Raw genomic sequence first — 24,730 nt, 5'->3', positions numbered from 1 at the left:
AAAAATCAATGCCTAACTCCAGGAACTCAAGTCAAGGAAATTAACTTGCCTGATTCCTCCAGCTATCCTATCTAGAAGGAAGATTAGTAGGAAGCTGACAGACTGAGCAGGGAGCACAGCTGGGTCTGAGCATCACCCCCTTTCTGGGGTGCTGGTACCTTAGTATGGTGCCTCCATCAGCCCAGCCGGTCTGGAGAGGTCAAAAAACTGAGAAGGACTTGCTGTTATGAGTATGCAGCAGCTTCACTCCTTTTTGTTTTGCTCTTTTCTGAGCATTGAAAGGTCTCTACAGGTGACACATTCTCATTGGTGCTGTCCCAGTAATGAGAAGGGCTTCCCACATGGTTGTCTTGCAGGAATCTCTAAGACACAAGGATCAGGGGAACCCTTCCAGCATTAATTTGGATTTATTTCCTGCATGCTCTGATCAAGAGGGTATGAGGCCAGAGTAAGCACTGGCATGGTCCCTCTCCCTCACTGGGGCTCAGATCCTCATTGCTCCAAGCTTTGCATGGCTGCTGCCATCACACCTCAGTTAAGCCCTTGGCCCTTCTTCTTGTGATCTCACCTCACAGGCCCATGGTGTTCTGCTGTGGTCCTTACCCACACACCCAATTCTTCCTTTAGATGTCAGGAGCTCCTGTCTGGTGGTCACATTGATCTAAACAGCTGGATCACCAAAAGAGACCAGAGCTGTGCTCTCATTTTTTGGGACTTCCTCCTTGGGACAGCAGATATTTTACAATTGCCCTCACATGAGCATGGCTAACAGCTTCCACACTCCTCTTGGTCTGGTAAAGCTGGCATCCTCTGTGGCTTTTGTTTCCCTCTTCGAAGGCAGTGACTGTCCAGTGTGTGGTAGGTACAGCTGTGGTGGTCTTTTTAAACCCTTGTCAATGTTTTTAATGCCTGTATCATCATAAATCTGCTTGCACATAGAAACCTGAGTCTTGAATTGCAGATGACTGAGGTTACTGGGGGGTTACTGACATGTCTCAGAAACCACACAGTTACTGAGTTATAGGTACTGCAGGCTCCTGCAGCTGGAACACAGCTGGTTTTCAGGTAAATGTCCAAACATTTGGATGCTTTTGCAGCTTGGATTTGAATCTTCTGGCAGCGCAATATGGGCAAGTTTGCTTTGAAAAGAAAAGAAAGTTAAAGAAAAAAGTCTTTAAACAATATTCCTAGTATTGCCTGCTTCCATCATTGCATAAAATAGATTTCCTGGATGCAGTTCTGCTTGCAGATCCAGCTGGCTCTTGAAGTGTGTGAGCATGAAAAGCAGATCATAAGAAATATATCTTGTACCTATCCAAAGGAACCCAAGTTATCTTAGAAACTGGTGCATATAGAGATCACAGAATCTGCTCATGAGACTGTTCCCTCTGGCATGAAACACAGGCAATGTTTAACAGTACTAAGTCAAAGGTGTGATGTTTAAGACACAGGAAATCTTTCCAAAGTGAAAAGAATTTTTAAGGGGAGCCTGAGGGAGAGATATTAATGTCAAGATTTGGCTGTAAAATATGGTTAATGCCATTTGTTCTTATCACAGCTGCTATGGGATATTTAACCACCAGAGGCAGCCATGACCTGAGGCTGATACCTGATCCTGGAAGCAGCAGTGCCATGCAATGTATGAGATTGCCAGAACCATTTTCCTCTTGTAATGAGGTCTGCCATTCAAGGCTAGATATAGCTTGCTTTTGCCCAGCTTGTGAATCCAGCTAGATCACCAGCACACAGCTGAAAAAACTGGAGAAGGATCTGCACGTAGGAGGGAAGGAAATCAGCTACCCATATTCACATTCCAAAAGTGAGAATGAGCACAGCAATGCTTTCTGGCAAAGCTTTGGTCACAGCTTGGGGTGTGGAAGCCAGTTTGCTCCTTGCTAACCTGCACCTGTAATCAGCTGGATCCATATCCATCTCCTCCAAAAGGAGAAGGCAGGATGGCATTGGCACTTTCACACCTCACAACTGACAAAGTCATTCAGAGCAAGGATAGTTCAGATTTTGCTCCAGTGTGTGTGAAGTTTGCCCTTTGAATGTTGTGATTTTTCTCTAGCTCGTCTTAGAGGTAAGAAAACACAGCTGAGTGTGATCCAGGCCTGAAGAGGCTGGAGCACATCAGCTGCTTGCCATATTGCGGGAACACCTGTGGCATTTGCTTTGAAATCTAAATGCAGGCTGTTCACCTGTACTGCCAAGTACAACAGAAGCTTCCTTCTGGCTGGCAGGGTGGTATTAATTTAAAGAGAACACCATCTGTGAAGCCTTGGAGAGCAGCAGTCAGAAGAAACAGGCAGAGAGGTCACCAGGAATAGTCTTGCTCTCATCTAGGGGTCTTGCCACATGCATCTATTACCCATCATTTCTAATTAGCAGATGTACCTTGGGGAAAACTACTCATTTGCTTTCCTGAAGATGGTGATCTTACTAAGAGATGTTGTTTTTGCTGAGCCTTGTGAGTTCATTTTGTGAGCTTTCACAGGCATTTGGGGTGGTATGGTCTTGGTGGCCCAATAATTAAGGAGTCCTGTACCTCCCTGCTGCAGACTGCCCCTTGTGTTTCCCCTTTCTTCTCAATGCTGCTACCAGATGGTTGGAGATTTTTCACCCTTTCAAAAGCTTTGTATTTCCCCATCTCATCAAGCACATCTCAGCAATGCTTAATTAGCCTAAGGCTTTTCAGGTCCCCTTATTTGCCCCATGAAGATAAGTTAAGGACTTGAACATTTTCAATAAAGTGCTTGGAAAGCAAATCCTTAGAGGCAAGTCATAGGTGCAGGAGAATGTTATTTAGTGTTATTTGGTTGTTTGCTCTTTCTTCTCTCTCTTCCTTGTGTCTGTCCTCTTATCCATACATCCTTCTGCCCAAGCTCTTCTTGTCTTTCAGACATTCAGGGATGCTTCTTGTTTTTTGGCAGTGGTTGACACCAGCTGATGTCTGGTACTACACAGAGAGCTCTTACCCTTGGGCCAGTTCCTGAATACAATTGTTTTAAACCTGATTTAATCTGTTTAGATCCCCTGAATAAAAAATGGCAGATATAATTAGCTACCCAGTACTAGGAAACTGTTAAGGTATTTTGATTTATGGTTTGGGATTCTTTTTTTTTTTTTTTTTTTTGCATAATTCCCACACTTGCTTGAAACTAACTGGTAAGCTTTATTTACAAGATCAGAGCAGTTGAAATGAAAGCCTGGTTAATTAACAGAAAAATTTATTTGCATCTTACTTTGTGTTGACATTGAACATCATTTGTTTCTGCATTGTCACATACACTCTTTTATTATTAATCTGTAAGCTGTAACTGTACAGCTGCAAATGAGATTAAAAAAAAAAAACACAAAGCACAACTTTTTTCCCTTCTTCCCTCCCTCCCTATAAAACATGAGAGCTAGCTGCTTAACCACGTGAAGCACAGATTTTGTGTGGGATTCCAAATACCTCAGAGATACCTGTCACATAATTTTGCCACACAATTTAATTCAGTTTGTGGTTTGCATTTACAGGTAGATGAGAGCATCCAGCCATCAGGTGTTCGCATCACTAGAATTAAATGCCTGCTAGTTGATCTGCTCAGGAGATAAATATTTATACATCATTAAAATGGTTAGCTGTATTTACATGGAAATGTCCATGGATGATGGGGGAAGATGTGTGAGGACGTTTCCTTGCAGTCCCAGAGGATGTGACCTCAATTACTGCAGTTTTCTCCCTGACACTTTCCTTCATGTTGTACATGAAGTTGTTGCTGCTGTGTGCTTGCTGCCCAGAGGAGCAAAGTGCCTTATCTAAGGCTAGATTAAAGTGCTCTTCACATGCCACATTTTTTAAGCCACAGAGGGAAATAAAATGCAAAGAGTGTGTGTAAATGAATGCACAGTGTAGGTTTGTGTCATGGGGGAGTGTTATCTCTGTAATGGTGCTACCTCCACTTCCATAACTCAGGCTGTGGCTGAAGAGGAGCACAGCTCCCCAGGGTGTTAACATCCCATTTTACAAACCACGTGGCAATCTTTGAAGTGCTAATTGGCTTCCTTTTAAGCCAGTTGTTGCATTTTTCTTTTCTATTTGTTTTCCACTAAAAGGAATGTTAGTATTTTTGTGATGGCTGGTGCTTAGTGGAGCTCCTCTGTACAGAGATAACAAATGAGTTATGTGACCTGACATTCTCCCTGGGACTGGGCTTGGAACAAAGCAAGCCAGTGGCATTTCAAAGCCTGCTTTTAAAGTAGCTGGTTATATACTCTGTTTATAAGAATCACTAGGAAATGCCATTTCTCTGGTATTTTGCACCTTCTCTTAATTGCCTGGGAGGTGGAAAAATATTTGGGAAAAAACTTAGGGCAGGGGTGTTGGAACTAGATGATCTTTAAGATCCCTTCCCAAGCTATTCTATGAGCCCAGGACCCAAAGGACGCAGATGCAGAAAGCTTGAAGATGCTCCATGCTTTCTGTATCCCTGTGCAGTCCAAGAGCTCCAAGCACGGTCTGCTGCAGGCTTTTGGAAAGAAGAGCTGAGCTCTAAGCCTTTGAGAGCACCTACTGCTGGTACTGCAAATTTCTGGGCAGGCTTTGGAATTGGCATCTGGATTTTCCTCTTCCTGCCCTGCTGCTGGGAGTTGCTGAGGAGGCATCACCCAGAGCAGGAGGGGCTCCCAGCTGCTCACTGAGCACCCCTGCTGCTGATAACATGGAAAAAATCAGAATTTGGAGGGTATGTCTGGAGGAAAGCTGGAGGAAGGAGCAAGGAGCTGGTCCAGCCTTGGCTGGGCTCAACCAGTGTGGCTGGGGACACCAGAGGGACCCAGCATCCCCAAAGCCTTGGTGATGAGGTTTGTGATGATGCTGTGCTTCTGCAAAATACTTTGTCTTTGATCCAATAGTCTATATAACCAGGAATTTTCTTCTGGCAAGAAGGCAGCTCTTTTCCCCACGTTTCACAGATTTCTAGTTTCTGGAGACTTCACAGTTTTGTTGCTATAAACCATCAGCCACTGAAACTGATTGGCCCACTAGCAGCCCTTGGCAAAATTTTTGAAATAAATCCACCTTTTTGAGGCCTGATATTCAAATCACTTGCCTTGCTCTGTCAGTGGAAACCTGCTTTCACATGGCCACAACAGCAGTGATCTGAGGACTGGACTGTGATGATGAATGTCAGAAAGCATTGCTTACTCTGGAGAAGCCATTCTGGGCACAGAATGTGATCCATGGCATGTGATCCAGTTCTTATCATTTCCTTCAGCCATTTGCACCTTTCTTTCATATGTGAGCTGTAAGAAGAGCTGCATTCATTCAGGGTTTGTAAATCAGAGGACAGGCAGAAATAAAATGGGTCTGAACTTTTAGGCTTGCTATAGTAAATATGCCATGAGACAAAGAGTAGATAAACTGCATTTAGAGAACTTAAATTTGGGTTCATTTTCATTATACTTTCTATTGTATGTTCATGGTTACACTGTTAAGTTTTCACTTAGAGTATGAATTGCTCTCTGTTAAGGAAATGAAACTTAAGTGAAAAATTTTTCTCATAGGAAATATACAGAAGGATAAGCAGGATCTTTTTACCTATTAGTACTATTAGTGTTAATTAGGAATTTTACTGTCATTAATGACTACTGCTGTATAGTCCAGTCTCTAAACTTAAACTAGAAATCCCATGCAAAGTGCCCTTCACAGTTTTCTTTATCCAAGGAATGCACAGCCTATATTCCATGATTTTGCATGCTCATCAGCCTAATTGAGGCATCCCTTTCATGGACTGCCAACACAGTGGCACCACTGTCTTATACATGGATTCTCTGTGACCACCCAGCTTCCTCCAGCTCTGCTGCTTAAAAAATAGCCTGCTTGCCTCTGCCAGAAGTACTTGTGTCATCAATGCCCAGTAAACACATTCTTAAATGCTTCCTGCTGGGAAATCAGAAGCAGTTCCTTCTTGTTCCTCCCTCCATGAAAATGTCTGACAAAACTGAAAAATACTCATGTCCTTTTAAATTGAGGAGGGTTTCACTTTTCTTTGAATTTTTAACAGCAGTCTGGTAGCTTCAGTTTAAAGTTTTGGCAAGAGCCAGCAACATTTTTCTGGAAATCTTGGGCTTCACAGGATACATTTGTATGACTCTCTGAAAACATGACATTTCCCATTATACTATCTGTTCTTTTAAACCAGGAAAAACAAAGCCTAATTTGATTGAGGAGAAGGTTTTATTAGAAATATTTTCATGGACTACACATGTGCCTTTGCAGTGGGTTCCCTGTACAGCAGGACCACCCCCTGCCTGCAGAATGCAGTAGCTGCAGTGGCTTTGTCACAGTGTCAGGGCTTCTGCCAGTCTCCAGCCTCCAAATTATGGCAGATTTTATCTGGCTGGGGATCAGTGCTTGGGTCCCTCATAAGATTTTCAGTCAGTTCTCCCCATTGTCACAGATATCCAGGGTGACTTGAAACACCCCTTTAAGGCACAAGGTGTATTTCTTCCTTACCACCCCAAATAATCTCTACACGTGTTAAGTGAAATGCCACAGACTTTTTGGACTTAAAGCACACCTCATGTATGGACCTGGTTTTGGTGCTTGCATCAAAATAACTGGGCAGCTGAGTTGGGAAGACCTAGATTTGCTATGAGCTATAAACTTTCTGGGCAAAGAACCAATTTTCTGTCTAACAGACCCTCCCCTTTTAGGGTCTATTTAAAACAGGTATTTAACCTATTTAAAATAGGTTCTATGTGAAGAGAGCCATGCAAGGTGTTTATTTCCTGTATTTTCTTAGATACATAAACATCCAGTGCACAGTTGTGAAAGAAATTTGTTTGGTCTCTTTGGATTGTCAGATTGATGTATTTTAGTGCACTGAAGTGTAGTAAAAAATGGAAATTGTACAACTATGAGCCATCTAGACTTCTAAGCCTACTCAGGAAATCAAGATATATATATCTGAAAAGTATTTATATATATTTGAAGAAATACAATAAAGCTTGTTTTTAAAATGGTGAAATTTGCTATTTTCAGTGCCCAACAAAACCAAGATTCAAGGCCAGTGACTTAATTCTAGGTGACACCTCTCCTAACCCTTTATGGCTTAATCCTTCAGTTTTATCTGTGACTCTGAGGAAATGTCTGTCAGGGCTGAAGTCACTTGCATCAGGAGATTAGCACTTCTGCATTCTTTTTGAAAGCTTCAGTAACTCCCATGAAAGTAAGAGTTGCCAAGGTATTTGTGGAGACTGTGGGCAGTGACAATTCTTACACCAGCATACAAATTCTTGCAGACCTGGGCCACATGCACATTTGTAGAGAGCACCCCTGTTACCTCTAATTCTCACCCTTGTGCTGTGTGCTGGCAAAAACTCTGTATTACCCTCCAGCTGTGGGTGTGCAAGAAGAAGAGGGGAAATGTTGCAGCTTTTTGACACAAGGCTGGAACCACTGTGTCAGGTTTGGGTTTTTTTATTATTCCTAAGCTCAAAATACTTGAAAGATGTATAATGGAAAGGCTCTAGGCATCTACAAGTTCCTAAGCTAATAAGGTCTTATGAATAAATTGTAAAGTATAGTCTGAATCCAGCAATTTGAAGAATTTAGCTGGAGGAGGTGTTTTTAGTGTGTATGTGTGTGTGTGATCCTTCTTTAGCAGGAGAGAAGTCTGCCACTATCAGCTGCTAATACAATTATTCTCCTCTGGTTTAATTGGTAGAGGTCTTGACTTTGGTGCTAAGATTGCAAACACAAGCCCTTCTGGTTTCTGGCACCCCAGAGGAGGGAGCTGGCATTCCAGGAAGGGCTGAGTACTCCAACATGCCAGCCTGGAATTCAGTATTTTCTGTGGCCTCTGGTATTTCTGAGTATCCCACAGCCCTGGCTGCTACTTTCTGGCTGGCCTTCAGGACAGCTCTTTGTAAGGAAAGAGCTCATCAGTTACAAAGAGGATTTGAGGAGGTGTTAGTTTCAAGGAAAATTATAGTTATCTTTCCAGACTCAAGTCTGCTAGTTTTCATGATAGACACCAGTTCTATTAGGAGTTCTACAAATTCTGTTGAGGGAGAAAGAATGGAAAAGCCAGCTTGTTGGTTAGAATGTCACTTAGCTTTCCAAGCACAAATTAAGGAGGTGGTGTTATCCTTAGTGCAGGGAGAATTGGCCTGGATTGTTAAAGTCCATGTTTAGGATTCAAAATAGGTGCCCTGAATTTCAAAAATGCTGAGCACATCCAAAACACTTTATGAAGTGAGCCTCCTTTGAAGCCAGATGGAGCTGCTGGGAGCTTGAAGCTTTTGAAAAAAGGGATCTAAAGTCCCTTTTGAAGTGCTCCTAACGTTAGTCAGCTATTGTTGAAAATGCTGACCTATGTGTGCTGGCATATGGAACAACCTCTGTGTTAAAGATATGATGGACAGAGGGGATATGATTTCCAGTGCTAAAGGGAAAAATCCTGCTTTTTTTTTTTGAAAGTATATTCTCTGATAAGAAACATACTGAGACAGTTTTGTCTTCCTCTTTTTGCCCCTTTTGTTTTTTCCTTAAAGACTTTTGTTCAGACTCTGTGTTGTATGGTTTTGGCCTCCGGTTTCTATTTGGTACCTTGAGGTATAACAGAACTTTGAGAAGTTTTCAATAATATGGAGCAAAGGCAGGATGGTTGAGGAAAAACATGCCTCAGCTTTCAAAAACAGTTGCTCCAGTTTTTACCCAATGTTACAGTAATGATCTAGACAGAAGCCAGCCTTGGTCTAACTTGCTTGAATTTACTGTCTTTTGAAACAGAGAAGTGTCTGATGGATGTGAAACCTTGTGTAAATTTCTGCTCCCTTGTTCTCCTGCTTGTAAAGTTGCCAGAGTGACCACTAACGGCAGGTTGGGCTTCCTCAAACACGGGGAATGAAGCTGTGTAAGGGGAAGTGTTGTTTGGAATAAAGTGCTTTGGGAGACAAGCCCACTGTATGTGCCCCCTGCACCTAAACCGAGCAGAAAATCTCATAAATCCCAGGACCTGGGTGTCAGTGGTGATAGATGTCAGAGCTGATGAACCTGAGTGAAGACTTGTCCATAGCAATTTATTTTGTTCTGATGCACATTGCTAGCTTTTTGTCTACTACGGCTACTGAGTCCTTGCACAGGGTTTGAGAAGAGGAAAAGCTGCCTCTCTTAAGTGTCCTGCAATCACAAAGCTGTTCTTGGTGGTGCCTGCTGACTGCTTTTTTAGGTGACACTGAAAAACACAGTGGCCTTTCTCTTGCAGTTACTGCTGTGCTCAGGTTGTTTCTTAGGATGAGGCAGGTAGTGAGCAGGAGTTGAACCAAATCACTCACAGTTTCACTAACAGCAGGGAAAAAATGACAGAATGGGAAAGACAGGTAAATAATCATACAATTTCTGTTCCCTTCACTTGTCATAATGCTACTGAGCATGCTATCTGCCTTATTTTAGGCAAGGATGGAGCATAAGTGCTTTGGAAGCTGTTCAGGACAGGTGATCTACTAGTTTGATCACAACCAGGCAACATTTTAGTTGTGTTAACAGCCAGAGGGATGAGATGAAATTTTCTAGGTGCTCCATTTCAAACATTCTATGCTGCAGGCTTCTTCTCTGATGAGAGGTTTCACAAAAAGAGCATCTGGAAAACAATGACATGGCCTTTTACACATTTTCCAGAATTAGAAAAAAACAACCAAAAAAGCTTTTCTTAAAACAATGTACCTTGCATTCATCAAGAACCTGCTGTGTGCAGGTTTATCCTGGTTTTAGAGAGAGAGACAAAATACACAAAGTGCTCCTGTTGGACATGAGTGATTTTAGATGTGCCCTACAAAAATTTGTATGGATCTTATGGACTGTATTGCTGAGCAACAATCCTCACTGGCCTCCCATTCCCACCTTTGGAGAATGGTGGGCACAATGGGATTTTACTAACAGTATGTTTAATAAAAGGCTGGAAGGGGATAGGGATGAGCAGATCTTAGACACTTTTAAAATGCATTTTTTTAAAAATTGCCATTCAGTTTGAGCGGGGAATAAAAGTGTCTGGGAGCAGCATGATGCCTTTAGGTACATTTGTGTGCACAAACACAGAGAGCTGAGCTGACACACACTGCACTGGAGGGAAAGGGAGATTCATCTCTCTTTGTTACTCTGGAAAACAAAACCAAAGTACCAAAAAGGAGGGTACACACTCCAGTTAACGAGGAAGGGGCTGCAACACAAATGCAGAATGATGCTCACTCACTGCCTTGAAAAGCTGGTACCATAACCAGCACACCCTCCTTTGAAATCTGCATCCTGGAGTTTTCTTTCATCTCTGTGGAGCACAATTGCTGGGGACAGGGTGGTGATTGATTGAGGTGTGGTATTCCTGATATAACAGATGGAGTTGTTTGTCATTTACTGAGCCAGGCTGAACAGCAAGAGGCAGAGTGGTGGCAGTGCCATTCCTGCAGATTCAGAACTGTCAAGCTTGACCTGCACATTGCAGAAGGACAACAAGGGAGAAAACTGCCCTCCAGCTCAAACATAAATGAAGTACAGATGGAAAAGGATTGCTGGCTTTTTTCTTAGGTCCTCAAGAGCAGCAGGTTGGGTGCTTATACCTGTAAAGCCATACGAGAAGACAGCACAAATATTTGATGTGGTAGAATCCAGTCTGATTAAAAGGGTCAGTGATCCAAGATGGATATCAAACAGGAGTCCAACTGAATCCTTGTGTCACAGACAGCTTCTGTTTCCAAATGAGGCAGCATTTATAATGTTACTAAAATACAGCAGTAAACAAAGTACATGAAGGCTTGACAGTCACAATAGCAAAGTGGTACAATAAAATGACTGGAAAGAAGAAAAAAAAAACAAGTTTGGCTATTCACAGAGCAAGGAAATGGGAACTGGTTTTGACAGATAAGATAATGCAGCTGTTGGTCAGAAGAGCTTTGTCTGTTTTTTGGGGATTTTTCTGTTTGTTTGGTTTGGTTTCGTTTTGTTACTGCAGATGAAAAAATGGTCTGTTCCGATTTTAAACAGAGCAATTTGGATTTATTCTTTTCTAACGTGCCTGACTCTCTCAGAGTCTCATGATTAGGGGAAGCATATTTACAGCTAAACTCAAAACAACAGTGGGTATTGATTGGAGAAATCTGGATTGTTCAGTATAGCTCTAACATGGTTTTCCTATTGCATAATGACAGAGGTGATTTTTTCAAAGTGTATAGCACAAGTAGAAGCAACTCCTTTATGAATAATTTACAGCTAATGAATTTCTTCAGGTTGCACATTGTGTGTGAGCAGGACAGTATTTTATTTGAATTTCTGCAGCAACACCCAGAACTGCAAAGCAGGTTAGCTATGGGAATAATGGCAGTGCCATTTTGCCTGTAAAAATAGTAGTTCTCAGGATTGTTGTAGTATTGACAACTCTTTTCTCCCTCAAATATTCAGAATGATCTTAGGGCCAGGATTTCCCACTTATTACAAGACTTCTATAACTGGGGACTTTTTAAAGATTTAAGTTACCATGGAGTATGTGATTACACTGACAGAACTAATTTACACATGCAACTGGTTCTTCTGTTTGTCTCAGAAGGGGTCTCTGGCATTATTAAACTAGAATTAAATAATTCTATTAAACTAGAAACCAACAGCATGAACCCAGGTTCCTGGTTCAGAGCCCACCTGACGTCCCTGACCCACACCCAGTGCCAAGGCTGGTCTTGAGGGCTCTGCCAGGAGAACCCCCCTTGAGACCCGTGAAAGAGAAATAAGCATCCTTAAGGTAGGCAGCTCAGAGCAGAAACTGAGTTCTTGGGTTCTTACAGCTCCTAAGCCTGCCTTGTTGCCTGCTTTTGTTGAAATAGATGTAAACCTTGTGCAAAGGGAGAAGGAGGATGATGAGCAAGACAAGGGTTACACTTTTTACTTGTTAGAATTTATTGGGGATTAGTAAAACAGATGCCTGACATCTATATTTGGGCAATTTTAAAATCAATGCTGAGGTACCAAGAGCTACCACAAGAACTTCGTGTTAGTCTTGTAAAGAGTATGTGAATTTAGAGGGGGAAAAAATCATCTCTAGAGAAAAGGGTGCATTAACTGTAAGCACATGGAACAAGTGACTATTACGGGGAAAAAAAAAAGAAGAGTTTAAATAAGCGTACAGAGATTTCTGTCTTCCTGGTGTATACTTGTCTTATGCCTTGGAGAAGGCTGGGAGCCCTGCTTGCCCATGCCAGCAGCCCATTGTTTCTGAGTGCTGGGCTGGTTGTGTAAGCACCTGGCAGAGGGCTCAGGTAATGAGTCTGGCAGGAGCACAATTGGAAATGGGAATTGATATTGAAAGCAGTATCTGCCAGGCTCCCTCCCCCTTCAGGAGCTCTCAGCTTGTTTGTGCTTCAACCTGAAAGAATTAAATCTTTGAGGGAGAGGCCTCATGAATAAATTGGTTGTCGAGGCAGTTTCTGGTATTGATCAAATTCTGCTGTTTATGTGAATTGGGCTGATGTCAGAGTGAAGTTGAATTGACTGCACAGCAGGGGAGCTATTTTGGATAATACCCTTTCCACATGCATGGCAGTATAGTGAATGTTCCTGTGTCCATCCTATAGTAATAGTGAAGGAAGAAATTAAATTTATATTAACTGAATTTGTAAGTCTTCCCAAAGAAATGAGATGGTAAACTGTGAAAACCTCCTCCCAGGATTTGCAGTGGTGCTCAACTTAGTAAAAGTTTCAAATATCTTCTGCCTAGTTTGCCCCTGAACACTGTTTCCCACTATAATTTTCTGAAAATATCCAACAATAAACTCCCAGTGTAAAAACCACTGATACTGCAACAACCCCCTCCTAGAAAGGATGGGGAACCAGAGTTTCAGACGTGGAAAGAAAGTGAAAAAGCAGAACAAAAGCAACACTTCCAGCAGTATTTATGATCCTAAACCTCTGAGGAAAAGTTTGCAGATCTCTTGATGCTGTTGGTACTCTTCCTAGCCTCTTTCTAGGTTTATCCACCCCCATCCTGGGTTTACCACCCCCCATCCCATGCCTGATGTTATCACTGCAAATGGAAGACAACTGGAACTTAGCACACGTGCAGAAATCTACACAGCCACATGTGTCCATAAAATTCTCTTTCATTAGCCTCCATCATCACCTTGCACGATGCCAATAAACCTTTGCATGAGAGATTTCTGAAATGGAAAGCCAAAAACCTTTCAGCAGTGTGGTGAAGCCAGGCATGCTGGCTAGTTCAAATTCTTGTGGTAAGGGCTGGGAGCTTCATGTGGTCATCTTCAGGCAGTGACAAGAGGGGAAACTGGGAGGCCAGACATAACCTGTCATATCATATCTCCTTTATTTGGTTGATCCATGGTGGCTGAGAGGAGGCAAAGTCAGACTCAGAGGCAGCAGCTGCCAGTGTTTAGTTTAGCAGCCATCCCAAATACCTCCATCAGGCATCAGGGTGTCTTGGTGGGCAGAGCTGCATCCACTGCAGGCTGCAGTCACAGAGAGACAGTCAAGAGGACAAAGGGGAATGTTTTTAACATGAAAGAGCAGATTTAAGACTGGATATTAGGAGGAAATTCTTTACTCAGAGGCCCTAGCACATATTGCCTTGTGAAGCTGTCGCTGCCCCGTCACTTGAAGTGTTCAAGGCCAGGTTGGATGTGGCTTGGAACAACCTGGTCTGGTGGAAGGTGTCCCTGCCCATGGCAGAGGGATTGGAACTAAATGGTTATTTTTTCCTCCCAGCCCACCTGATTATTCTGAGATTTTTCAAAATTTTATTTTTCAAAGAACTGCTTTCCTCAGATAATCAAAATCTATCACAATCAGAATGTCTGTGTATCTTCCTTCATTAATCAGTGTTTTCATGGTCCCTCAAATTTCATATTGATTTTGCCAGGAGAAGTCAGGCAGGGATTTTCAAACACCTGTTCAGTCTTGTAGTTGACAAATTCCTGCCACATTCATATTATTCCTGTAGGGTCACCTGGGTTTATCTTTTGCATGAGCCAGAAAGACAGGTGGGTGAGCACTGGGAAATCTTGGGGATGTTGGTACATAAAAAAACCACAGGAGATAACCACTCTCACTCTCATGAATTCCCTGGAGAAGCCTCTGGAGCTTGATGCACCCACAGAGGGGCCATTTCAGGCAGATCTGCAGCATCCTCAGTCACAGATGTTTACAGGCATTTGGTTTGCATCTATGGGGAGATAATTTCAAACCAGTGAGGAAGAGGTGAAGCTGCTGATATGATGATCCACTGAAAAGTTTCTGCATGAGAAGTAAGGTCTGTTAAAATGAAAAGTAGCATTTCCATCACTGTAAAGTCATCCATCCCCCAAGCTTTGAGGACTGGAGGTCAGGCACTGGAATAGGCTGCCCAGGGAAGTAGTGGAATCCCCAACCCTGGAAATATTCAGAAGGTGATGTGGTACTTGAGGACATGGTTTTGTGGGGTACTCAGCAGTCTTGGGTTAACAGTGGGACTCTGCCTTAGAGGTCTTTTCCTACCTTAATGATTCTGTGATTCTATAGGTAGTGTGCCAGAAGTTGCCAGTGAAAATAGCATTGGCCATCACAGCAAGCAGAGAGGAGACTAAATTCCCCATTATACCATTGGTTTGCAGATAAAATTAGAAGGAAAAGTGGCTGAAATTGTCAGTGGACATTTTTATGGACAAAATAAATGTAGTACGCTCCAGTGGACTTATAAACCCCACTTTAGAATTCCACAGGAGAAAGAAGGAGGTTTTTGAGAGTCAGTGAAGGTTTCATCTGTGTTGTTGAAGGGGTAAATTATTTCAGTTTATGAATGAAATGTTTCTGAATATGTGAGTCCTTACCACACTCTGCTGTCTCATTATAACCACCCAAATGCCTGGATCCCATAGTGACCAAGCACCTGATATCCCAGAGTTCAGTCACAGGAGGAGTGCAACAGGCTTTACAGCAGCCACAGGAGTAGAGAAGTAGCATGATGGAATGTAAACAAAAATTGGCTTCTTGGCCAATGGCAGAATAGTTGAACTCTGTCTAAAACAGCAAATTCTTTTTTCTTTTCCTTTTCAAATATTATTAGGAGTTTAAATCTAAGCTTCCAGACACGCCTGAGGCAGAAGAGATAAAAATATTGAGTTACAGTGATAAAATGCATTTTCCTACATTCATATTCTAGTTTGTGTCTGGCTACCCAGTGTTTTTGAACACTTCACTGTATTTATTTTCTTTCTGCTGGCTATAGAAACTTTATAACTGTGATTAAGTCCCCATCATATACCTTATTTTATGAGCAGAAGTGATTTTTAAAAGTAATGAGAAAAGAATGGTGGGGAGGCAGAAGCACACAACACGATATGATTTTAACAGTCCCAGTTAAAGAAGAGTTTGAATTGCTAAAAATATTCAGGCAATTATTTTCAAACCATGTTCTCCCCATATCCTCTGTCCTCTTCTCTGGTGGGTGCCACTGTACTACAGTGGAGTCTACAAAGGTAAGAGCTTGCCAGAAGGAAAAAAAAAGCCAGGCATGAAGAGTCTGAGAATTAGATATTAATTGGGTACTGTGAGTATTGATTTTTCTCCTTCTTTGGCTTATATTATAGGGATACAAGAGCAAGAGGAAACTTCCATGGAGCCTGTGAAAACTGACCTTGCAAGTCAAGCAGCAGATGTTTCAAATAAGGATGGTATGTTGTTCTGTTATTTTCAATTAATTTTGTAAGGTAATGGCTGTAATCTGACAAAGAGAGTGTTTAGATTGGATATTAGCAAGGAATTGTTCATTGTGAGGGTAGAGAGGCACTGGCACAGGTTATCCAGAGAGCTGTGGATGCCTCATTCCTGGAAGTGTTCAAGGCCAGGCTCGTGGGGGCTGGGAACAGGCTGGTCTGGTGGAAGGTGTCCTTGCCCAAGGCAGGGGAGTACAACTACACGGTCTTTTAAGTTTTTTCCAAGCAAAACCATTCCATGACTGTATATTGTCCTGAAGTTGATACCTAGCATTGCCTTTCCGGAGTTTGTTTATATGTTTCCTCCTAAAAAAATTAAGTTATATTTACAGTCTCTTCAACTGAGTCTTTTTGAGAGTTTACCCCATCTCTACTTTCTTGTGAGTCCAGTGGAAGTAACTTCCAGCACTGTAGCCCTGCATTTTAATTTGATTGGGTCAATGTGTTCACTTGGGATGTTCTACACTGCCTGCCTTTTAACTAAATAATATTTTAGACCCACTGTAATGTTGGTCTTGATATAGAATTGGCCAAGAGGTTGGGGGTCTGACTGCAGTCAGAGAATTATTTCTGAATATTTTTTGTGCTGTTGGGGGTCTAACTGCAGTCAGAGAATTATTTCTGAATATTTTTGTGCTGGTGCCCAGCTCCATTGAAGGAGAAGTGTTTGGCAGTATAACCACTCTGAACTTGTATGTTAATCCCATTCCTGGTCAGCTGTGATTCCCTTTCCTTCTCCTTCAGTATCCATACAGTTCTCTCACTTGGACTTTTGCTGTTAATAAAACAACCACAATTTGGTTGAGCCAGCAGCAGCAGTTCCAGTCAGGTTTGTGGGCATAATCAACCCACAATTCCTGACTTGGAAGTTATATTCCTCCAGCACTGATCTTGGTGAGCCAATGACCCATCCGTGTGGCAAATCCCAGCAAGGGCTGAATACAAGGATGCTACTCAAATCTGCAGTGTGTAACATCCTTGTGAAAAAAAAAATAATTTACCTTCTTGACTCATCCCGTGTGTAAAGAAATGATGGTGGGAATCAGCATATTGGTGCTTAGGCTTTGTGAGGCCTTTTCCACTCATCTTGGTCAGCCCTCAGAGCTACATACAGGGTTTTGTTGGTTTCACACAGAGGGGCTTTTTTACTGCCCCAAACAGCAGTGGGTTTGGGATTGGGTGAACAATCCTCAATTTATACCCAAATTATAGACTCCCCTCTGAAGTGAAGGCTATTTTTTAACTCTTTCTTTAACCTCCTCAACATTGACATAATATAAATTGAAGGGACACTTCTATACATCTCAAAGAAACCAATTATATTGGTTTTGCTATTAGTTACACAAAGAATCTGGTGCTGACTTCCTTTCTCTGATGTCAGATTGTGCTGCAGCATTTGAATTTGTGACTGATTAGATACTGGCCTATAAAGAATTTTGCAAGCACAGGAAAAGCAAGTGTACATAATGAACTTTTCTTTATTAAAAATGCTAGAGATTATGCTCTTACAAGTAGAAGTGCAGAATAAAGCCAAAGCAGCCCTCTTGACTCATTCTCTGCACAAACCCAAAAGTCATAGCACATTAAAACATTTGAATTGTGAATCCATGGGATACTTTGGTTGTTAAAGGAATATCTTCAGGGATTTCTGGCTGGAAAGTGATTGCATAACTGTTTCAACATGTGCCCATAGGACAGGACAGCAGGATCAGCCAGCAGTTTCTGAAATGAGGATCTTGATAGGTTTCTCCATTGCAAATCTTGCTTATCTTGTAACATCTTCTACATATGACTCATCTTGTACCTCTCTTTTCTTTGAACTTGCTAAGTTACATGAAAGAACAGGAAAGGGGTGTTTGCTTAGGCTGCCAAAAAGTACTTCACTTGTCAGGGAAGGTTTTGTTTCTAGACAGCTTAAATTGCTATCAGGATTATATTGCAGGGTGGTTTTCCTTGGACTTATACTGCATGTTTAAAAAAAAAAAAAGAGAAGGATCAAACTCATTCCCTTTAACAGTAATTTTTATGTAAATTGCCTATTTTTTTTTTCTCTGGTCCCCTTCTTTCTGCCCCAGGAGATCTCATTGCTTCACAGATGAAAGCACAAACATGTATCACTGCATCCCCCGTGGCAGCCCAGCCCTTGTGCTTTAATTTCATGTTCAACAGCACAGTGGGAAGTGCATTAGGGATGCAGGGAGTTTAGACAGCTTAGGTGGATCTCAATATTGGCTCATCCAGTGGGCAGGTCCATGAGAGTGATATATTTGAGAAATTACTATTATTTGAGGCCTGAGATTGATTCTCCATCAGGAAAACTCTCAGAAGGTGCATCTATAGCCTGGATTAGGGCTGTGTATACAGACACATATTTTTCCTGCCCATTTCCATCAGCCATCACAGCAAAGACCCTTGTATATTAAATTTCTTGTACCCAGGACAGATTTTCTGATTAGTTTTTTTTAATGATGGCAAACCCCACCTTTGGTGATTGAGTTCTTAGATGGTATTTCCCTGACAGCAACCTCCTTTTCCTTTTCCTTTTCCTTTTCCTTTTCCTTTTCCTTTTCCTTTTCCTTTTCCTTTTCCTTTTCCTTTTCCTTTTCCTTTTCCTTTTCCTTTCCCTTTCCCTTTCCCTTTCCCTTTCCCTTTCCCTTTCCCTTTCCCTTTCCCTTTCCCTTCCCTTCCCTTCTTTCTTCTTCCACCAAAGCCCTAGAGATTACTAAGGCAATTTTTAGTTTCCAGCTTGTATTAGTCAGATCAAACTTTTCCCAATGGGGTTGCTCCATCATTTTTTTTTGTTTCAAGCCTGTGGAAAGCTGCATCCTGATTTAAACCAACATTAGTATTTTGGTGTCGTCTGCTGTCCAGGTCTATAGCATAACATCCTAGGCTAAAGAAATGCACTAACTCTCTCACAGGTGACTTTAACTTGGCTCTCCAGTATCTGTTTGTCTGTCTTCTCCTTCATCCTGTTATGGATGGGAATTATTTGCCGGGTTATTTCTTCTCCTCTTGCAAGGAACTTTCTTGCTTTTGGGGGAAAAATCCCTGCCTGGTCATCATTTGAGGGTTGATCGTTTTGACCCCCAATGGGTCGAAATTTAAAAGAAATCAGACAGAGAATGTCCACATCCATCTCACAGAGATGTCCATTTCTGGCACAAAAACCATCTGTGAAGGTGCAGAAGGAGGTGCAGGTGAAACTGAATTTAGGAGAAATGCATCTCTTTGCAGTCCAGGTGCTTCTCAGAGTTGTTGGCTGATGTGGCACATTATGGGGAGATGCAACCAGGCTGCTGAAGTGAGTGAGCAGTTTAAAACCTCTAAAAACCTTGCTTATCAGGGAGAAGCCCTATTTTGGCTTGTGATGTGGTTGGAAGTAGAACACCCAGGGCTAATGATGCCTTTCTGACACCACCTCATGCTGGGAGGAACCCAGGACTGAGAGTCACATCCCCACCATCCCTGGTGGCAGTTCTTCCAGGTGTTCTTGTGCTGTTTGCTTCACTGCTGGGCTGTTTTCCAGCTCAACAGAGAGAATTGTGTGGCTGCTCTCATAGCTGGGGCTCACTCAGTGGTCTGCAGAAGCCCATCCTTCAGTCAGACCTCCCTGTCTTTGAACAAACCCAAAAGTCATAGCACATTAAAACATTTGAATTGTGAATCCATGGGGTACTTTGGGCCTACTTAGTGAAAACAAATCCAAATTTACTAAAGGAATATCCTAAGGGATTTCTCTAGGAGAGCTCATGCAAAGAGCTGAGCTCCATCACAAATACATTGGAAAAGGTTCATGTGGAAGGCTGACAGAGCCTCACCACAGGTTTCAATTCCAGATTTATTTTGAAGGGAATTTCTGTAGAATGTGAGTGAAGGCTGATGGTATTTTCAACAAATACTGCCAGTGAAGCTGTCCAGCATGATGAGGCTGGGAGGGGATGCTGTCGTCAGTGTGCAGCAGCCTTCCTTCAGTGATTTTTTTATTAAGCACCCTGTCTTTTCTATGCAAATATTGTTAAAGAACACAAGCTTGCTAAATGTGATGTGCATCAGAGCTCTGTAATCAGGAGAGGATACTTTTCATATTATTCATCACATACATCCAGGAAGCCATTTCAGTATCTTCTCTGCATATGGGTGATGAATAATTTACAAATAATTCATCAAAACTCCAGCAGGTACATTGACATGATATTGATTCAGAAAAGACATCATACTGCCTGGCTGGAAGTAGCATCATTATTGATTTTGGGGTTTTTTTCCTTCCTCTCTCCCATCTTAATTTCCAAATCTTCTACTCATGTTTGAGGTTTTTCCCTGTCATCCATGTCAAATGCCTCATAATCTACAGGTGATAACACAACACAAAGCCTGAGTACAGAAACAAAAAATGGTTTTACTATAAATGGCTTCAAATTCAGTGCAGAACAAATACAAGATATTAGTCTTAAAACTGCAGGTATTTATGTTTAGCCTTCCTACAACCAATTATACCTGCCATAGTTTGGATGATAGTTTTGACAAATGTCATAGTGAAATTAGTTTAAGCCTTCTATTTAACGTCTTTTAAATTTTTTTTAGTTTGGCATTTTCGTTTGGTTTTTTTTTTTTTGGTTGGTTTTTTTTTTTTTTTTTTTTTTTGTAATTTTAAATTTAAATAAGGCTGGCTTTTAAATGGATCTTTCACTAACAAACTATTATCGTAGGAATATAGTGACATTCCCTCTGAATCCTCCCCAAGGTTCCAGCAATTTGCAGTTCAAGAACTTCTGGAAGCAGCATCTCTGTAACTGAGACAGCATCATAAGTGTCACAGCCTGACTCTTGTAATTTAGGGACATGGTTTTAGTGGGACTAAATGATTCTATTTTTCCATGGAAATGGATCTCTGTTCATCCTGTGGCTCAGCCTGAGTCCTAGCAGGGACTTTGTCAGAAGGCAGTGTTTGAATCTGAGGGTCAAGACCACTTAGTCCAGCAAAACTCCAGATCATTCTTTGGCAATACCTGTATCTCTGTGGCCTACAGAGAGACATCAAGGTCCTTTTGACCTTGAGCTGGACTCCAAAGTCAGACTGGATGGATGTGCACCAAAGAGCAAATCTAGAGCCAGAGGCTGGCATTTCTAGTGATGCTAAAGCCTTCCTCCTTGCAGGACTGTTTGTCATGGTGTCCAGGGAACTCCAGGTTAGGATGGGTCCCCTAAGAGACCTATTTGATGACTTAAGAGATTTCTTAATGCAATAAATGTCCCTTTTGGTTTAAAAGCAGTTATTACTCCACATGATAAACTTAACGAGTATTATTAATAGAGTTTAATGACCATCTCATTTCTTTTTCAGCTGAAATGAATAGTCAAGTTGAAAGTATAAATGATCCAATGGAAACAGAGCAGAAAGCTTAAGTAACAGGTAAGACCTTCACAACTATTTTTTTCTCCCCTGTTTTCCATACAGTTTCTGTATTAAAACTTGCTTTGAAAGTACCTGAATTAAAGTTAAAATTTACCAAATATAAAAAAATATAGGAAGACAAGATACAAGGGGGAAGTAATTGTCTAATATGGCCTGTATTGCACCATAAAAAGGAAAAACTTGATTTGTCAAGCAAATACTATAGCAGCAGTCTGCAGCTGTAATGATTGCATGGTCTTAGATCATCAGAAGGCAAAACAGCACTGAGATAAGGAACAGAAGAATAAGTGAGCAAACAATTTTTGGCCTTGCTTTGGAAAATGACAGGCGATTTATACTGGTTGGAACAAAGCTCAGTTCTGTACGAGCTGTGTTCTGGGAACAAAAGGTTCACATTTTAGGGGGTTTGTTGCCCTTGGCTCTCCAGTACCTAATGCCTCTTCAGCAATACCACTGAAAAACAAGGCAAAGTCAGAGAGCTGCCTTCTGGAGCTCTGCTGATGCCTTTTGGAGCTTTTTTTGGCTTCCCACACTAAGTGATAGTGCTGTGGCTGGAGCAGTGGTGGCTGCTGAGGAAGTGTTTTTCATTGGCATAAATAGCATTTCTTCTAGACTGAGATGAATAATGTAGTGGGAAGACAGAAGTCCAAGGCTCAGCCCTGACAAAAAAAAGCAGGAGCCATTTCTCCCTCAGAAGTGGCTTTCAGGGCACACTGCTTCCTTTGGTGTAGGGTTTTTGAGAAGTACCAATATCACCAACAGCAACATGCTGTATTTACCCTTGTCATGGGGTTTCAAGATCAAGGTGTACAGTGGCAGCAGCTGTAAGACAGAGATTTAAAACACGAGGTTTTATTATTGAACGTGACTCTTGGTCCTTATCAGCATACAGGTGATGTGCTACTATGCTGCTGGAGTGAGAAGCAGCCCTGATGGTGTCCCATTTAAAAAGTACTGAAGCAAAAATAGGATGCACCCTCAAAATATTAATTAAAATACAGCATACATAACTCTTCCTTCCCCTCCCTTAGCTTCTTGCTCAAACAAAAAAGAGGAAATAATGAAATCCTTAACTTAAAAATAGATCAATATGTTAATACCCTTCCTCTGTTTAAAAAAAGGTATTTGAATATTACAGTTTTCATGTGGCCCTTAAGAAGTCTGTTTCTCATGCTGCATTTTCCCTTAGGAATTGTTATCTGTGAATGTTTAGGGCTGGAGTAATTTTTGCTCATGAATTAGCAATCAATTAATAAATCTCTTCAGTTCCACTGCGGGGCCAGAGCCTGGGCACACCATGTCTTGCTCAGCAGTGCAGTGGCATGCACAGGATTGGAAGCAGGCATTGAATTCATTGCAACTCGCTGTCAAAGTCATCCAAACTCCATTGCTGCTGTTTTAATTGCTAGGAGCAATCCCCAGGGAGGATTGATCAGCCTGCTAAACCTCAGAGACTCTCACAAGGGTCGTTCTGGAGCGAAGGAGGTCCATCTGCTTCCTATTTTTAGTACTTTCATGTGTTGTTTGTCACCAAAGCGCCTGCCAGAGCTGGGGGTCTCTGGTATCAAGCTGTTGCTTGGTGGTGCACTGGAAAACCAAGACAGCCTGATAACCACAGGTAATTTGCTCACCCAGTAGTAGCTGTTGTACATAAGCTGTGTCAAATAGAAAAATTGGACAAAAAATGAAACCATAGGCATCTGTTGCTGGAAACATGAGACCTGGGTTCTGTGCAGACATTTGAAATTTTTCCTTTTTTTCTTTCCACTTTTCTCTCTGCTGCTGTGGCAAAGGAAGGATGCAGGAGAGGAGAGACCCAAGGAAACCCTACGGGCAGGCGCTGACATCCTCCAGCATCATTCTTGGCCGAAAAGAGCACACAGAGATGATCAGCGGGTTGGGAGGGGGGGAGCTTTTTGGGGAATGAGTCTTTGCTTTTAATTTCTCTTTGTTCTTCATTGCATTTCACTCTGTAAGTCTGTTGGAAAGGATCATAACTTCCCAGGTCTAACAATGTTTTGCAATCAACCCTGCATTTACAACAGTTCCTTCTGAAACGTGAGTCCCTCTCTTACACTGGGTCTTTTTTCCTCCTGCATCATACCATCAGTAGCCTGTTTCCAGGCCCACCCCTTTTCTAGCATCTTCATCTTCTTTCCCATCATCAGCCTATGCTGTGCCATGTCCTTACATGTGAATAACACATGTGGCCTCAAACAGCCAGCACCCTAAATCCTCCTTTTTCCAGTTAGTTCTGCACATCTCAAAACCAGTGCTGTAAGTATGACCTTTGGGTACAGGTAGGCAACAGACATTTCCTCAGTGCTGGAAGGACTCTGCATTAGAGGCATCTTTAAATACAGCTCCCAGCTTTAACAGCTTCACACAGTAGCTTTTGTGAGCCCTCATTACATTTTCCACTGCATATGCATGGATTTTTTTTTTTAAGCAATTAACAGTTATTTGGATAAGAATGTCTCTCCATATGTCAATTGTTCTGCCAGTAAATGCTGCACTGAAATCTGTAGAAAAGGAACAAAAGGTTTTCATGTACATTTCCCAACTGTACTGTAACCAAAACTGATGGAAAACACACTGGATGGAAGAGCATGCAACCTGTGCTACAAACTGTATTTTAAAGTGCTGCTACGAATAATTCAGTCATTTTAAGCAATGTAATTGATCCTAATTTGACCATTTTAAGAAAAATAATTGGTTCTGTACTCTTTTTTTCCACCCAAAATACTCCTGAATCACAGAATAGGTATTTAATATCTGGCCAGGAAAAAAAAAGTGAAAAAAAAAAAGGTAAGACATATCTCTATCCTGCTGTGATCTGGGTTCATCCCAACTTGAGCAGTTTCAATGATAAATCGTGTGCTGGAGTAAGAGCAAGTCAAGGCACCTAACACGGGCTATGACAGTCAATGGTTGCTGTTAATTCAGGAGGGTGTCAAGGAAAACCAAGGATTAGAAAGGAAAACAGGAAAAGCATCAGGCTGCACACAGAGAGTACAGCTCCTAGAAAGTACAGCTCCCCCCACCTCCCCTCCTCTGTGGGACTCCAGCATGTTTGCTGAGGTGGGATCAGAGGGGTATTTCTGTGTGCTGCCTCCAGTGTGAGGCACAGCCAGGTGTGACTGGTGCCAGAGGGGCTCTCAAGGAGCTTCTCCATCACCTGGACAGCTCCAAATTGGATCGACTGCAGGAGTAAATGAGCTAATGTTAGTCTATTAATTGGTTTGAGAATTTTGCTAAGATAGTCTGTTATGGTATAGTTTATTAATCTGTTTGAGAATTTTGCTAAGATTACCTGTATTTGGTAACTACCATTCCTCTGGGTCTTTTTCTCTCCAAATACTCTTGAAGGGACTCCTTGTTCCCTTTGAGGTGCCTCTGATGCTCTCCTTTCCCAGCCTTGGGGTCATGCTTGACAGAAGGTGTCTTTTGGGATGTGGACTCTCCTGCATGGTCCCTTCTGTTTCTGTGCATTTCTCACACTTTGTTGTTGTGATTGGAACAGGCTGTCACAACAGGTAGGTCAGAAGTGGATAAATACATCAGGAGGTGGTAGAACTGTGA

The 24,730-nt window shown here is 41.9% G+C and overlaps 1 protein-coding gene across 3 annotated transcripts in view; it reads left to right on the top strand.

The window, feature by feature from the left end:
* The window catches only part of MACROD2 (mono-ADP ribosylhydrolase 2), an 845,829-nt gene extending 822,783 nt beyond the window's left edge, over positions 1-23,046 (top strand). For 2 of the 3 annotated variants that reach the window (XM_030946263.1, XM_030946261.1), the window contains exons 17-19: positions 15,607-15,690; positions 21,077-21,145; positions 22,942-23,046. In XM_030946263.1, coding sequence (XP_030802123.1) covers positions 15,607-15,690; positions 21,077-21,138 — 146 coding nt within the window. In that variant the 3' untranslated portion in view covers positions 21,139-21,145; positions 22,942-23,046. The remainder of the gene's footprint in view (positions 1-15,606; positions 15,691-21,076; positions 21,146-22,941) is intronic. The other variant, XM_030946262.1, reaches the window with a different exon arrangement.
* Positions 23,047-24,730: the final 1,684 nt, after the last annotated feature.

This window comes from Camarhynchus parvulus, chromosome 3, assembly GCF_901933205.1.
Source record: "Camarhynchus parvulus chromosome 3, STF_HiC, whole genome shotgun sequence".
In the NCBI taxonomy this organism is placed as follows: Eukaryota; Metazoa; Chordata; class Aves; order Passeriformes; family Thraupidae; genus Camarhynchus; species Camarhynchus parvulus.
The sequence above is the reverse complement of the archived record's forward strand: the minus strand, read 5'-3'. Positions and strand labels throughout refer to the sequence as shown.